The 12,049-nt window shown below is 42.2% G+C and overlaps 1 protein-coding gene across 3 annotated transcripts; it reads left to right on the forward strand.

Annotated features, from left to right (window-relative positions):
• The first annotated feature begins 701 nt into the window (after positions 1-701).
• On the forward strand, positions 702-11,844 carry NR2F2 (nuclear receptor subfamily 2 group F member 2). Of its 3 annotated transcripts, none has more exons than XM_077828215.1 (3): positions 702-744; positions 8,205-8,732; positions 11,520-11,844. In XM_077828215.1, exons 1-3 carry the CDS (start codon positions 702-704, stop codon positions 11,792-11,794), a joined length of 846 nt encoding a protein of 281 aa, XP_077684341.1. In that variant the 3' UTR covers positions 11,795-11,844. The 3 variants fall into 3 exon arrangements, with proteins under 3 accessions (XP_077684341.1, XP_077684339.1, XP_077684340.1); XM_077828213.1 differs by lacking the exon at positions 702-744 and adding an exon at positions 6,125-6,658 and having other exon boundaries at positions 8,184-8,732; XM_077828214.1 differs by lacking the exon at positions 702-744 and adding an exon at positions 6,125-6,658.
• The last annotated feature ends 205 nt before the right edge of the window (positions 11,845-12,049 follow it).

A 12,049-nucleotide genomic window follows, 5' to 3' on the forward strand; every position in this document is an offset into this window, starting at 1 on the left:
GGTTTTTCTCTTGGCGGGTTTGAAATCGGGGGCATACATCCGACCACAACACTCACGAAGTTAGGAGATTTCACTCTTATTTATCTATATTGTTTCCGGCTGGACTGGGGGCGGGGGGGCTGTGGGGTTGTTGTTGTCCCCCCCCCCCTTTGTTTTGGTTTGGTTTTTAAGTCTCGGGTCTTTTCAGCTCCAAACAAGGTGTAGCAAGACGCTCTTCCTTCTAAGGAATGAGATGAGAGACAAGGATCACTCAAAGACATCTCTCCTACCTTGGGTTTGGGTGTTTTTTTTTTTTTTTTTTTTCCTCTCTTAAAGGCGAGGCGCACATTCCTAATAGCTATGTACAAAGCTCTCCCTCAAACCCTGTCTGGGCAAAGTTAGAGTGAGTGTTCAGTTGTTGTTTCCCCCCCCCCCAAGGCTGAACGCTAATAACACACGGAAATCACTTCCCTTTAGGTTGGGGGAGATCTATTCCCTTCACCTTCCTTCTTTCTCCCCCCACCCCCGAAGGCTGTAGCGTCCTTTTCTTTTATTTATTGATTTACTTTCTTTTTTTTATCAGTTTGCACAATCGCTTAGATAAACACCCAGAAGGAGATTCTCGTTAATTACCCAACGCACCTCTTTTCAGGGGGGCAAACAGCGGTTTTTTGGGTTTGTTTGTTTCACCTGCCAAACTAAAGGAGAGGTAGAAAAAGAAGATGCAAGCGATTTGGGACCTTGAACAAGGCAAATATGGTTTTGGTATGTTTACTTATAGTTTCTTCTTCTTTCTCACTCTTTTTTTTTTTTTAAATGTGTTGTGATCTTGTGTTTCTCTTAAGAAAACAATTGTTAGATAACTTGCGTATTAAACTAGCGTTTCTAAGGTTACGTGGGTTGCTCGAAAGGGGTGGCGGGGGGGGGGAGAGGGAAGAGACCCAGTGTCTGCAATTACAGCACCATCAGTTATCACGTCCTTTAGTAAAAATAAACAAAACGACCCCAAATCAGATTCAAAAGCTAATATACAAACGTGCATCAAAGTCATTTCAAACAAGAGTGAAGAACGAATAGCCCTTCTGTGAAAGGGTACTTGGTTATAGTAACTGACTAATTCTACTTTGTTATAGTAACTGACTATTAGGGATGGGGGGACTAAGTCTCTAACTTCAGTTCTAGGGATTCTGCACGGACTTTTGTAATCGTGTGAAGCTAGCAGCGTTTTTTATTAATTCTTATTATTACTATTATTATTTATTATTATTTTGAGAAAGGTCGGTGTTGAATATGTTAGCGCTGAGAACCCGTCTCTCCCACCAGAAACAATTTCGGTTTTAAGCAAGTACAATGAGAAGAAGCAGGAATATATACTCACCATCGAAAGGTGCGGTTGGCAGCTGGTCTGCAGCTTTAAGGCAAATATTTATCCTTCTTTATGGCAAAAGGTGCAGATCTGACTTTAAGCAGCAAAACTGCTCTGTTCTGACAAAAGCGTGAGAGGCATGGCTTCTCATTTAAAAAAAAAATCACAAACCAATCACCCCCCCCCCGTCCCCCCCGCTTAAAAATACCTATTCAACACAGGGCTTGGGAGAAACCCTGATGCAGAAATCTTACTGTCCGATCTAGGAGTGTCCAAGCCAATTAATTTTAAATCCTTAGGAATTAATCAGATTAAAATGCACAGAAGTTTCATTCTCGTATGTATACGTGAGCCAAAAGTCGTTTCCCTTTAAGAGATCCTTTTCTTTTAAAGTTGAATTTTAGGCAGATAAGAGACTTACACTAGGGGGCAGACAGATACTGTACTTGCTCCAATCTTAAGCAATTTTTTTCCCCTCTCTCACAGCATATGCTCTGATTTAGCACTGTAAATTTTTCAGAGGACCCAACTCTGACAGCCCCTGGTGATTTTCAAAGTACCACAAGCCAGTGGTTAAAAATTGCATTGACTTGGAAGTTCAGAGGCACACAATAGGAGCCACTTTCCCTATTCATGGAACTTCAGTGTGGTGGAAGAGAAAAACACACACATACTATATTCAGGGAGAAGAGGAATTCATTGCATTCTGTTAGACGTAACTGCTTTCCACTGAGTTCAGAGTGAAACTCGGTATTTGTTCGGTGCTGTATTCCTATTGCGATTTAATCTATAAAGAATTAGAGGACTATTAGGCAAGTTTCTGCCAGAAAAACAGATCTCCCCCTCTTATCTAACGATTTACACGGAGGCTATCCCAAACTTTATTTTAGTAAACATAAATCTTTCCGCCCTCCGCTCATTAAAATAAATTTACATCTGCAGTAAAATGGCAGGAGGGATTTATTCTTTTTTGTAAACAATAATAAATAATAGAATAATAATGATTAATAATACCATCCTACTTTCGAAATATAACTGTGCTATTATGACTTAGCTCTGATAAGGACATTTTAGAATCTTCCTCTATCAGCGATACACTCATTTTTCAAATATTATTCAGCAAAATTAGCTGCAGTTCATCATTATATTCATCTATTCCACATCAGCCTACATCGCAGGGGTGTTTTCAAATAAATAGCAAACTACCTAATAAATAGTTGTATTCTTGTATCCCTCGAAGAGCAAATAGTTAATCGGGGGTATTCTTCATTATGGTTTGAGTAATCCGAATATACTGGAGCTTTTAAGCATACATAGGTAGATCAAATATTCAAACTATTCATAATGTGGACTCTGTTAAAAAAATAAACGCTCTTTCTGCACTTGTTAAGATGTTAATGTTTTTAGATGATGAATTATCCCTGTGTACTTTATAAGATTTGAGAGAGGAAACCTTTTCCAAGACATACCACATAAACTACATTCAACAACTATGTTTTATATTCTCAACCAAAAGGTGTGACCCCTAATGTCTGCGTTATTTGGAAATCATAAGGCAGCTCTCCACATTTTAACCGTAAAAGGTCCCTTCCCCCAACCCCTTTCTTTCTGTCTCCCCCTCGATTACTATTTAAGTTAAGGGTTTATATTGCTACATCATGATCAATTGGAATTCTACAGCCTGCCTTTGAAATTGACCAGGCGCGCATCTTTGTTGGTGGAATCTTATTATATTCCAGGTTTATAAACAGGACAGTGTCAAGTCTAGGTGCTTTTTACAACTTTCCAATCATCTCAGCACCTGCGGCTTTAGAGACATATATTATTTCTGCGGCAGAAGGGGTGTGCATGTGGCAACATGAAAAAGTGTGTGCGGAGGGGGAAAGCTGCTGCAATTAATCCTGAATATAGTTTTGTACGCATCTGTGTCCCCATGTTTCTACTTAGTTTGACTGTATGTGTATAAGTCCCCATCTCACACATGTGTTTATATGTATGTGTATATTTGTATAGAAGCAACTGTCTCCCTGTCCATTTATCTATGTATTTTAAAATTGATTTCTATCTATCCATGCGTTTGTCTGTTCTGGTGCTTGCTGCAGATATTCAATAGAAAATAAACTAACTATCTCTGTTATGGTGCTTAGTACCCAGGTTCAATAGGATATAAACAATTGCCCCTGTGTACTTAGATCGGTTACCTATTTAGAGTTGCTCCGTGTATACTACAGAGGTTGTGCTACCGAGTCACAATGCCACCGAATCCCTGTGTGTTATCCGTGAATTTCTGCTTAGCCTAAAACAAAAAGAATAAAGTTGAATAGCTAGAAATGTATTACGTTATGACCAAACCGCCTCGGTTTCTGATAAAAGAAAAGAAATTCATATTCTGGAAAGCAGCATTGAATTTTTCCAACATAATGAATGTAAGATATGCTGTTCTTGATTAAATCATTGCTATTTCTGTAAACCCGGGGCAACTCAGAATAAATGTGTGGGTATGTGTTCACATATATAGATATTCAGACATGTGTGGTGTGTATTTGTATGCTAATTATTTCCAGTGTATGTTTGGGTGTTTGATGAAAAGAATGGTTCTCGAAATGCCAGAGCAGTCAAGAAACAATGAAGTCTATACTCAACTATTCTGTGATCAAGTACCATATTCACTGATGTCTCTGTCTATATACATTGATAGATGTATATCTAATATATATGTAGCATACATACAGACATTACACTAATGTGTATGGTATGAATACAGGTATCTCTACCTTTGCAAATAATCACTCACAATAGTTAGCTAGGGCTGCAGATACTGAAATTATAGTTTACAGCTAACTCCATTTTAGAGGGTTTTTTTTTTTAAATGATGCTGAATAAGGGTCATGATCATGTCTTTTAACTGCAGCATCCGAGTGACACAGTTATCTTTTTGTCAGCATCCTCTCCACGGATTGAGCAATTAAAAGTTAAATCTACATACCTGTGAAACTTTAACCCTAAAGGGAGAAGGTAGTCACTGAAGAATATCAATTCTGAAAGCCCTCCTTCCCCAATTTTTGATTTATAAGAATCGCATCCGATCACCTTATTTAGCACAGTAGCTGTTATTTTTACCCTCCCCCCCCCTTGGGAAAAAATCCATCAGGAATTTATTTTTATGACATTATCACCACAATGGGGAACAGGAAAATGTAATTTAACTCTCTTGCTTACAGGTGATGATATGATCAGATTTTTTTTTCCTCGTGCCTGATCAAAGAGTTAATAAAGTCTGAGCGCTACAAAGACTATTTCAGTCTCATTTTGCCATGGATATTTATCTGGGTCTCCAGCCTTATTCCCCCCAACCCTTCCCATTCTTATGAAAGTTCCTGCAACTAAGGCAAAGTGAAAGTGCAAAGATATAATAACAATCATATTTTTTAAAAAAATCACCCCCACCCCCACCCCAGGCCTCCGTTCTAAGCTGTCCGCGAAGCGTTCTCCCTTTAGGACCGGGCAGCGCGCTTCGGCAGCCATGCCAGCCAGCGCAAGGCAGAGCGGCCCAATGAGAGGCGAGGGGAGGTCCGGGCGCTTTTGACCAGTCAAACACCGTCTGCTGCCTTATAAGGCGAGCGGTCGCCATGGTAACGTGTGCTAAGTTGCAGCAGTCGTGTCAAAGTTCACTATATAGAGAGCTCGGCGAGCTGATCGCAGGGAAAGCACTCACCACTCTGCCAGCCCCGCTCCTATACACCGCAGTCACTCCCTACCCCCCTTCTTAGCATATTTGATCACTTTGATTCGCAGTTCTTTTGCTTTTGCTTTTTTTTTTTTTTTTGCTTTTTTTTTTTTTTTTTTGCTGGGGGGGGCTGATTGTCCCTCCTGTGCCTCTTCTCGTCTTGCCTTTTTTTTTTTTTTTTTTTTTTTGCATGAAGAACGATGCAGTTTTCTAGGTTGTGATCCGTCTTTCCCTCCTCCTCTTCCTCCTCCTCCTCCTTGCTCTCCTCTTTTATCATTATCACTGGCTGAGCTCTAAGCTGGAGAGTTGACTCTTTCCCTTCACCTCCCCCTTCCCCCTCCCCCCCCCTCCCCTCCACCCCATGTGTTGTGTGAACCAACTGCGCTAAGAGCCCCACTTGCAAAGAAGGAGACGCGGCACAAGGCAGCGAGCAGCGGCAGCGTCAGCAGCGGCAGCAGGAGGAGAAGAAGCAGCAGCAAAATAAAGAAAAGAAAAGAAAAGAAAAGAGAGAAAGAGAGAGCAGGAGAAAGAAGCAGCGGAAAGAAAGGGGCGGGGGGGGGGGAAAGCCAAGCTGATCTCGGTTGATGTTTCCACAACCTGGACTTCAAAAAACTACAGCGAAGCCCTCCGCTTTCTGCGCCCAGAAAAGTCTTTTCAGTTGTGCAATTTTTTTTTTCCCCTTTGCAGCCTGTGTGTCATCTGTAACCTTTTCTCCATTCTTATTTTGATGGCTTTCCTGAATGGCTAACTGTGAGCTTCCCTGGACCTGGCCCCCCGACACTCGCCTCTCCTCCTTCAACTCCTCTGCAGCAGATCAGCTCTAAGAGAGGGAGAGAGGGAGATCTTTGAAGAGATTTTTTTTCCTCTCTCTCTCTCTCTCTCTCTCTCTCTCCCCTACCCCTACCACCCCCTTACTTTTCTGTCTTTACGCCAGACAATCGACTCGCAATCTGCCCCCCCCCCAACACCCCTCGTTCTCCGCCTTCGCTGGCATTTTTTTCTGTCCCCTCATCCCCCCTTTTCTCCTTTTTTAAGGGGAAAAAAAAAGAGGGAGAGAGAGAGAGAAACTGCTGCAAAGCTGATCTGAAAACCAAGCAAACAAACTTTAAAAATAAAGGGGGGACAGGCAGTTTGGAAACGGTGTCCAATAGATATGGCAATGGTAGTTGGTGCGTGGCGAGACCCCCAGGACGATGTACCCGGAGCTCAGGGAACTCAGCCTGCTCAAGCCCCTCCAGTGCAAGGACCACCCGCTGGGGCCCCTCATACACCACAAACCCCGGGACAAGGAGGGCCCCCCAGCACTCCAGCCCAGACCAACCAGCCAAGCCAGCAGAGCCAAGGAGGAGACAAGCAGCAGCAGCAACAGCACATTGAGTGTGTGGTTTGTGGGGACAAGTCTAGTGGCAAACATTATGGCCAATTTACCTGCGAGGGTTGCAAGAGTTTCTTCAAGCGGAGTGTCCGGAGGAACCTGAGCTACACTTGCCGTGCCAACAGGAACTGTCCCATTGACCAGCACCACCGCAATCAGTGTCAGTACTGCCGGCTCAAAAAATGCCTCAAAGTTGGCATGAGACGGGAAGGTATTGGGATTTCATTTGTTTTCCAATTTTCAGTCACTGCATTTTGCTTTTCTGTTATTCCCCCCCCCCCCTTCAAACAAATCTGTTTCTTTTTAAGAAAGGAAAAAAAAAAAGCCAAATCAACAATAAACAGTGAGTGAGAGAAACTTTCCCTTAATTCAGAAAGAGGTGTTGGGGGCTGGGGGGGGGGGGGGGGCTTGCCTGCTTTCTCCGGCCCTCCTCATTGATGTGTGTGATTTGGCTGATGGAGGTTCATTGGAAGTGGATAGTTTAGGTTCAGCTGTTTAAGGAGGGAGATGGATCGTCTGAGGCGTGGTTACTTTTTTAATGTTTCCTCCTGCATGGGCAGCATTACACCCACCCCCCACCTCCCCAATTCGTGTGTGTATGAATTTATAGATAGAGAGATGAATACCTACCCCCATCACCCATCCTTACACAGGAGGTTCGAATTACTGTAGCAATGTAGCTCGCATCCCTGCAGGGCTCTTCTGCATTCCACTGTGGATTCGCAGTCTGGTTTTTTAAAATAAACCCGTCTTTTTATTAATTATTAATTATTATTATTTATTATTTTCTTCCCCACCCACCCCCAGGAGAGACAGCGAGAATGTGGTAAAAGGGACGGGAGAGGGAGGAAAGAAATAAGTAGCTGAGGGGTTCCTGATCCGTGCAAATCGAGTCTTTGTGATATAAAATTAGACGAGAAATATGAGCCTCCAGTCTTGCAATGGCGTGTTCTGTGTCTGGACGCTGCTATGTAGGTTAAGGGTTAGGGGGCTCTGGACTGCCTGGCTTGTCTTTTGTGTGTCTACAGGAGTAACTAACCTTGGCATATGCTAAATAACAAATCTAAGCCACGCACATTTCAGCCACTCTCCCTTCCTTCTGCATCTCTGGCTATTATTCCCTTTCCCTCTCGCTGTCACCATGTAAATTTATTAACAAAATGAAAGGCCCACTTTCCATGAGCAGCTGATAAAGGTGCTTTTCAGTAATAACCCTCGCCCGTCGCCTGGCCGTAGCTACCCGTCTATGTGTTGCAGGGGAATTTTACCTTTTTAAAGGATTGTAGAATAGTCAATAAATGCTGTCTGGGACGAGCACTTTGGATTTCGAAAGGTGCCTGCGCCCTCCCCACGCTGCAGCCCTAAATCAATAAGCAATATCAGCTGTAATGAAGAGGACCCCCCCCCACCACACACACACACAGACGTTCGGTACATATGAGGAGGTGGGGGGGGGGTGAATTCTTGTGTGTTTAGGAACTGAGAATCCGTAGTGTCCTTAAAGCAGTTCAGAGCAGCAGCCTTGAGGCATGTACCCAGCGTTGCTTAGCTTTTATTGCTGCTTTTACTTTAATCAGGAACTGCAGAGCCCTGAACCAGACGCAGGCTGCACTCTGTCTGGAAAATGCATGTCGTCCCCCCCCTCCCCACCCAGAAGCTGCCTTTACCCAGGGTCACACACAAAGTAGAACTTGATTGGAAAAGGATCGTAGCAATTCAGATATTAATTGCTGTAGTTTCTTCTTTATTTACTGCAGCCGTCCAGAGGGGCAGAATGCCACCCACACAGCCAACTCATGGTCAGTTCGCCTTGACAAATGGGGACCCTCTCAACTGCCATTCCTACCTATCCGGATATATCTCCCTTCTCCTGCGAGCAGAACCTTACCCAACCTCCCGCTTTGGCAGTCAATGCATGCAACCCAACAACATCATGGGCATCGAGAACATTTGTGAACTGGCAGCCAGGATGCTCTTCAGTGCGGTGGAGTGGGCCAGGAATATCCCCTTCTTCCCAGACCTCCAGATCACAGACCAGGTGGCCCTCCTCAGGCTGACCTGGAGCGAGTTATTTGTCCTCAATGCCGCCCAGTGCTCCATGCCCCTCCACGTAGCTCCTCTCCTGGCCGCTGCTGGCCTCCACGCTTCGCCGATGTCTGCTGACCGAGTGGTCGCCTTTATGGACCACATACGAATCTTCCAAGAGCAAGTAGAAAAACTGAAAGCATTGCATGTCGACTCTGCAGAATATAGCTGTTTAAAGGCCATAGTCCTCTTCACCTCAGGTAGGCAGCATTTATTTGCACTCTTCCCACCCCCAGCCGCCCCCTTTGAAATCGGTTCACTCTGGCAAAGTGTAAGAAGCTGGAAACCCCACCAGAATCATTGCTACATGTGTCCTTTTAGAAAAATGGTATGTGTTTCTGGAAGGAAGGCCTGGCCTATAAGCACCCTTAGAGGGAGCCTTCAAATAGTTTTAACAATGATGGGGGGGGGGGGGAGACTTTTAAGCACCAATAAGACATGTGAGCCTCTGCCTTCCCCAGTGAAAAGAATATTTGATTTAACAGTATAGCTCTGGCATTTAACGACACCAATCCGAACAGCAGCAAAAGCTGTCTGATGTTGTTAAAAGCAAGTCTTCCCATCCCTGAAAAAAAAGGATCATTTTATGGGCAACCACAAAACAACAACAACAAAAGCAGCCCTGTGATTTAAAAAGTGAATTAAAAAAAAAAAAGTTAAGCGGTGAAAAGCTGAATTTAAAATACATTCGCTTCCATCCCATGAAATAAAATAAATCATATTTCCCAAAGAGCTGTCTCTGAGTGAAATAGAATATGGCAAGGAGCAGTGCTGTGTCGTTTAATGGAAGGGGGGAAGTTTGTAGTTACACACAGCAGGAGTGGTATGGTCCAAAGTAAGTAGCGGTTTGTAAAAGATAATTCTCCAGTACATACATCGTAATAATATGAAAAAGTAACAGGAAAGGATTCTTAGCTGGGGCTTACAAATTTAATTCTATGGTTACACAGCTATTTCTCTGGAAGGAAATAATCAAAGCAGTAAGGTGTTTCTTAGATAATTAAAAGTGGAAAATACGTGCCAACTTTTCCTGCATATAAATAGTATATGAGTTATAAAACAATCATTGAATGCATTGTGAAATCTAATTAACTTGCACCGTAGTTTAACCTCTGTGAGTAATAGACTTGATTTTAACTCTGGAGGCTATATATATAGAGAGAGATGTATGTATATGTATATATATTTAAATACATGCTTTCTAATTTGGGCACTACATTAGTCGAGGCTGCTAACTTTAAGGCGCAGCCGGTGACCCACTGTCTTGGACCTCTAGAAGTTTTGGATTAAGGTGGTTTTGTTTTCTTAAATGATTTCTTTTGTAACTAATTTGAAAGCTTGGGAAAGTGGCCACGTGATAAACATATGAATGGAAGCAGGACTTGTAAAATAATTACTCATCCAAGTTTTTTAAAGCCTGATATCAGGAAACAGAAGAAAAAAAATGTCGTTTCTGTGGAGTGGGGGGAGGAGGACTCACAATCCATTCCTTGTTGTGTTAAAGGGGGTCTGGGGAACCAAGTCATTTTCTGGACTTTGTCCAGGTTCTGGGTCGTGACCTAAACTTCCTTTTATATATTATTGCTTTGCAAGTAAAACTTTTTTTAAAAAAAGAAATTACTTTTGCTAAAGTCCTTAGGTGATCAATTAGCAGGGAGCATCTAGCCGTAGGAAAAGCAGAATGTACCGTTTGTTTGTGGGATGGTTATTTTATTTTCCTGTCATTTTTCAAGGATGCATTTTATTCTTCGCTCAAATTTTCAGCTCGGATTTCCCCCACCCCCCGCACACACACTCCCCAAAACAACCCTGATGAGTTTATTTCAAATGCCGGATTTCTAAAGAGCACTTTTTTAGCCTTTCAAGAAAACAATCGTCCGACACTGTCGTAACTGTTAAATTTATTACTATTTGCAAAATGTGAGGCCTGGCATGCAAATTGCCTCCCAACTAGATAAAGGTTTCTGTTATCTGATTTTTGTGGAAATACACACATGCAAATATAGGGTTATGCATGCAGCTTCTCAGATGCCCCAATAACGCTCAATGATGTAAAACAGACACTCACATAGATGTATATGATGTTTGCGTTTTTATTTGTTCCCCCTTTTTTTTTTCTTTATTGAAAATCTGGGTCCTAATGACTTGCAGAATATGCATGTGTTAGCCCTATGCCTAAGAAGCCACAGAGAGGTCAGGTCACACACCCTGTGCTCTTTCAGAACAGACGTCTCTGATTTAAAGGGAACTGATTGTATTTTAGCGTATCAGAAAAATGTCCAGACCATATCAGTGAGTTTTCGTCTTGTAGAGGATTTGGGTGTAAAAGAAAAGAAAAAGAAAAAGTGAGAAAAAGAAAAAGAAAGTGGGGAGGACAGCTCAAACGAACAGAGAGATCACAGTTTGCATGGCTGCCTCTGAATAGGCTAAACTGACAAGATCAGTTTTAAAGGGCCACTTAAATCAGTTTCAAAGACTGAAGAAAAACGCGTTGTCTTCTTTGGGGGAGAATCTGTTGCTGGATCTGGGGCGCCGTTATGCTTTGCTGGGCCAGTTTTTATTATTAATTATTATTGCTAATAATTATCATTCCTTCTAGCCATATGATGAGACTCTTCCCAATTATTTTCCGAGTGGGAAAGAAATAGTGGCTTATTCCCCGCACGCTTTTCAACCTTTGCAAATTAATAATAAATAATAATGAAAAAATGCCACTTTCCCAGCATCTCAGTATCAACACCTAGGTCAGTAGTGCAATCAACCCCTCAGATCTTGAAGCTGTGTTTAATTCTAGAGCAGACCCCTCCGGAAGGTGGAATATATATATTCACCTTTTGCTAAAAACGTGCTTAGCTCTGAGGGCGACATGATCAACCACTATCTACGCCTAATTTTACCAGGTTTTTTTTTTTTTTTAAAAAAAACAATCTTCTTTAAACTGATTGTTTTCTTTTTTTGTTTTTTTTTTTTTTTAACCTTTCTTCCAGATGCCTGTGGTCTCTCTGATGTAGCCCATGTTGAAAGTTTACAGGAGAAGTCACAGTGTGCTTTGGAAGAATACGTTAGGAGCCAGTATCCCAACCAACCAACGCGATTCGGGAAGTTACTACTACGTCTTCCCTCCCTGCGCACTGTCTCATCTTCTGTCATAGAGCAATTGTTTTTCGTCCGTTTGGTAGGTAAAACCCCAATAGAAACCCTAATCAGGGATATGTTACTGTCTGGCAGCAGTTTTAACTGGCCTTATATGTCCATTCAATAAAATATTGGAGAAAAAAATTAAAATATATATATATTGAGAAGGGAGATGAAAGAGAGGGAAAGGAAAGCAAATGACATTTGGGTTCTGGTGGTTGCTTATATTTCCTTCTGCTAAGGATGTTACAAGTTTGCTAAAAGAAGACAGGGGAAAAATAATGGACTGTGAATTTTAAAAAAAAAAAAGACTCTCAAATGAACTTTTACAGAATGCATTAAAAACTCCCGTGTCATTAAGAGAAAAAAACTTGCTACTTGT

The sequence above is a fragment of the Eretmochelys imbricata genome, chromosome 10 (assembly GCF_965152235.1).
Source record: "Eretmochelys imbricata isolate rEreImb1 chromosome 10, rEreImb1.hap1, whole genome shotgun sequence".
Lineage (NCBI taxonomy): Eukaryota > Metazoa > Chordata > Testudines > Cheloniidae > Eretmochelys > Eretmochelys imbricata.

Bases quoted from the DNA above. Each gene is read 5' to 3' on its own strand.
- NR2F2 (XM_077828213.1), top strand. From the start codon at position 6,226: ATGGCAATGGTAGTTGGTGCGTGGCGAGACCCCCAGGACGATGTACCC. The intron at 6,659-8,183 runs GTATTGGGATTT...TAATTGCTGTAG, and splicing joins AGTTGGCATGAGACGGGAAG to TTTCTTCTTTATTTACTGCA. The intron at 8,733-11,519 runs GTAGGCAGCATT...CCTTTCTTCCAG, and splicing joins CATAGTCCTCTTCACCTCAG to ATGCCTGTGGTCTCTCTGAT.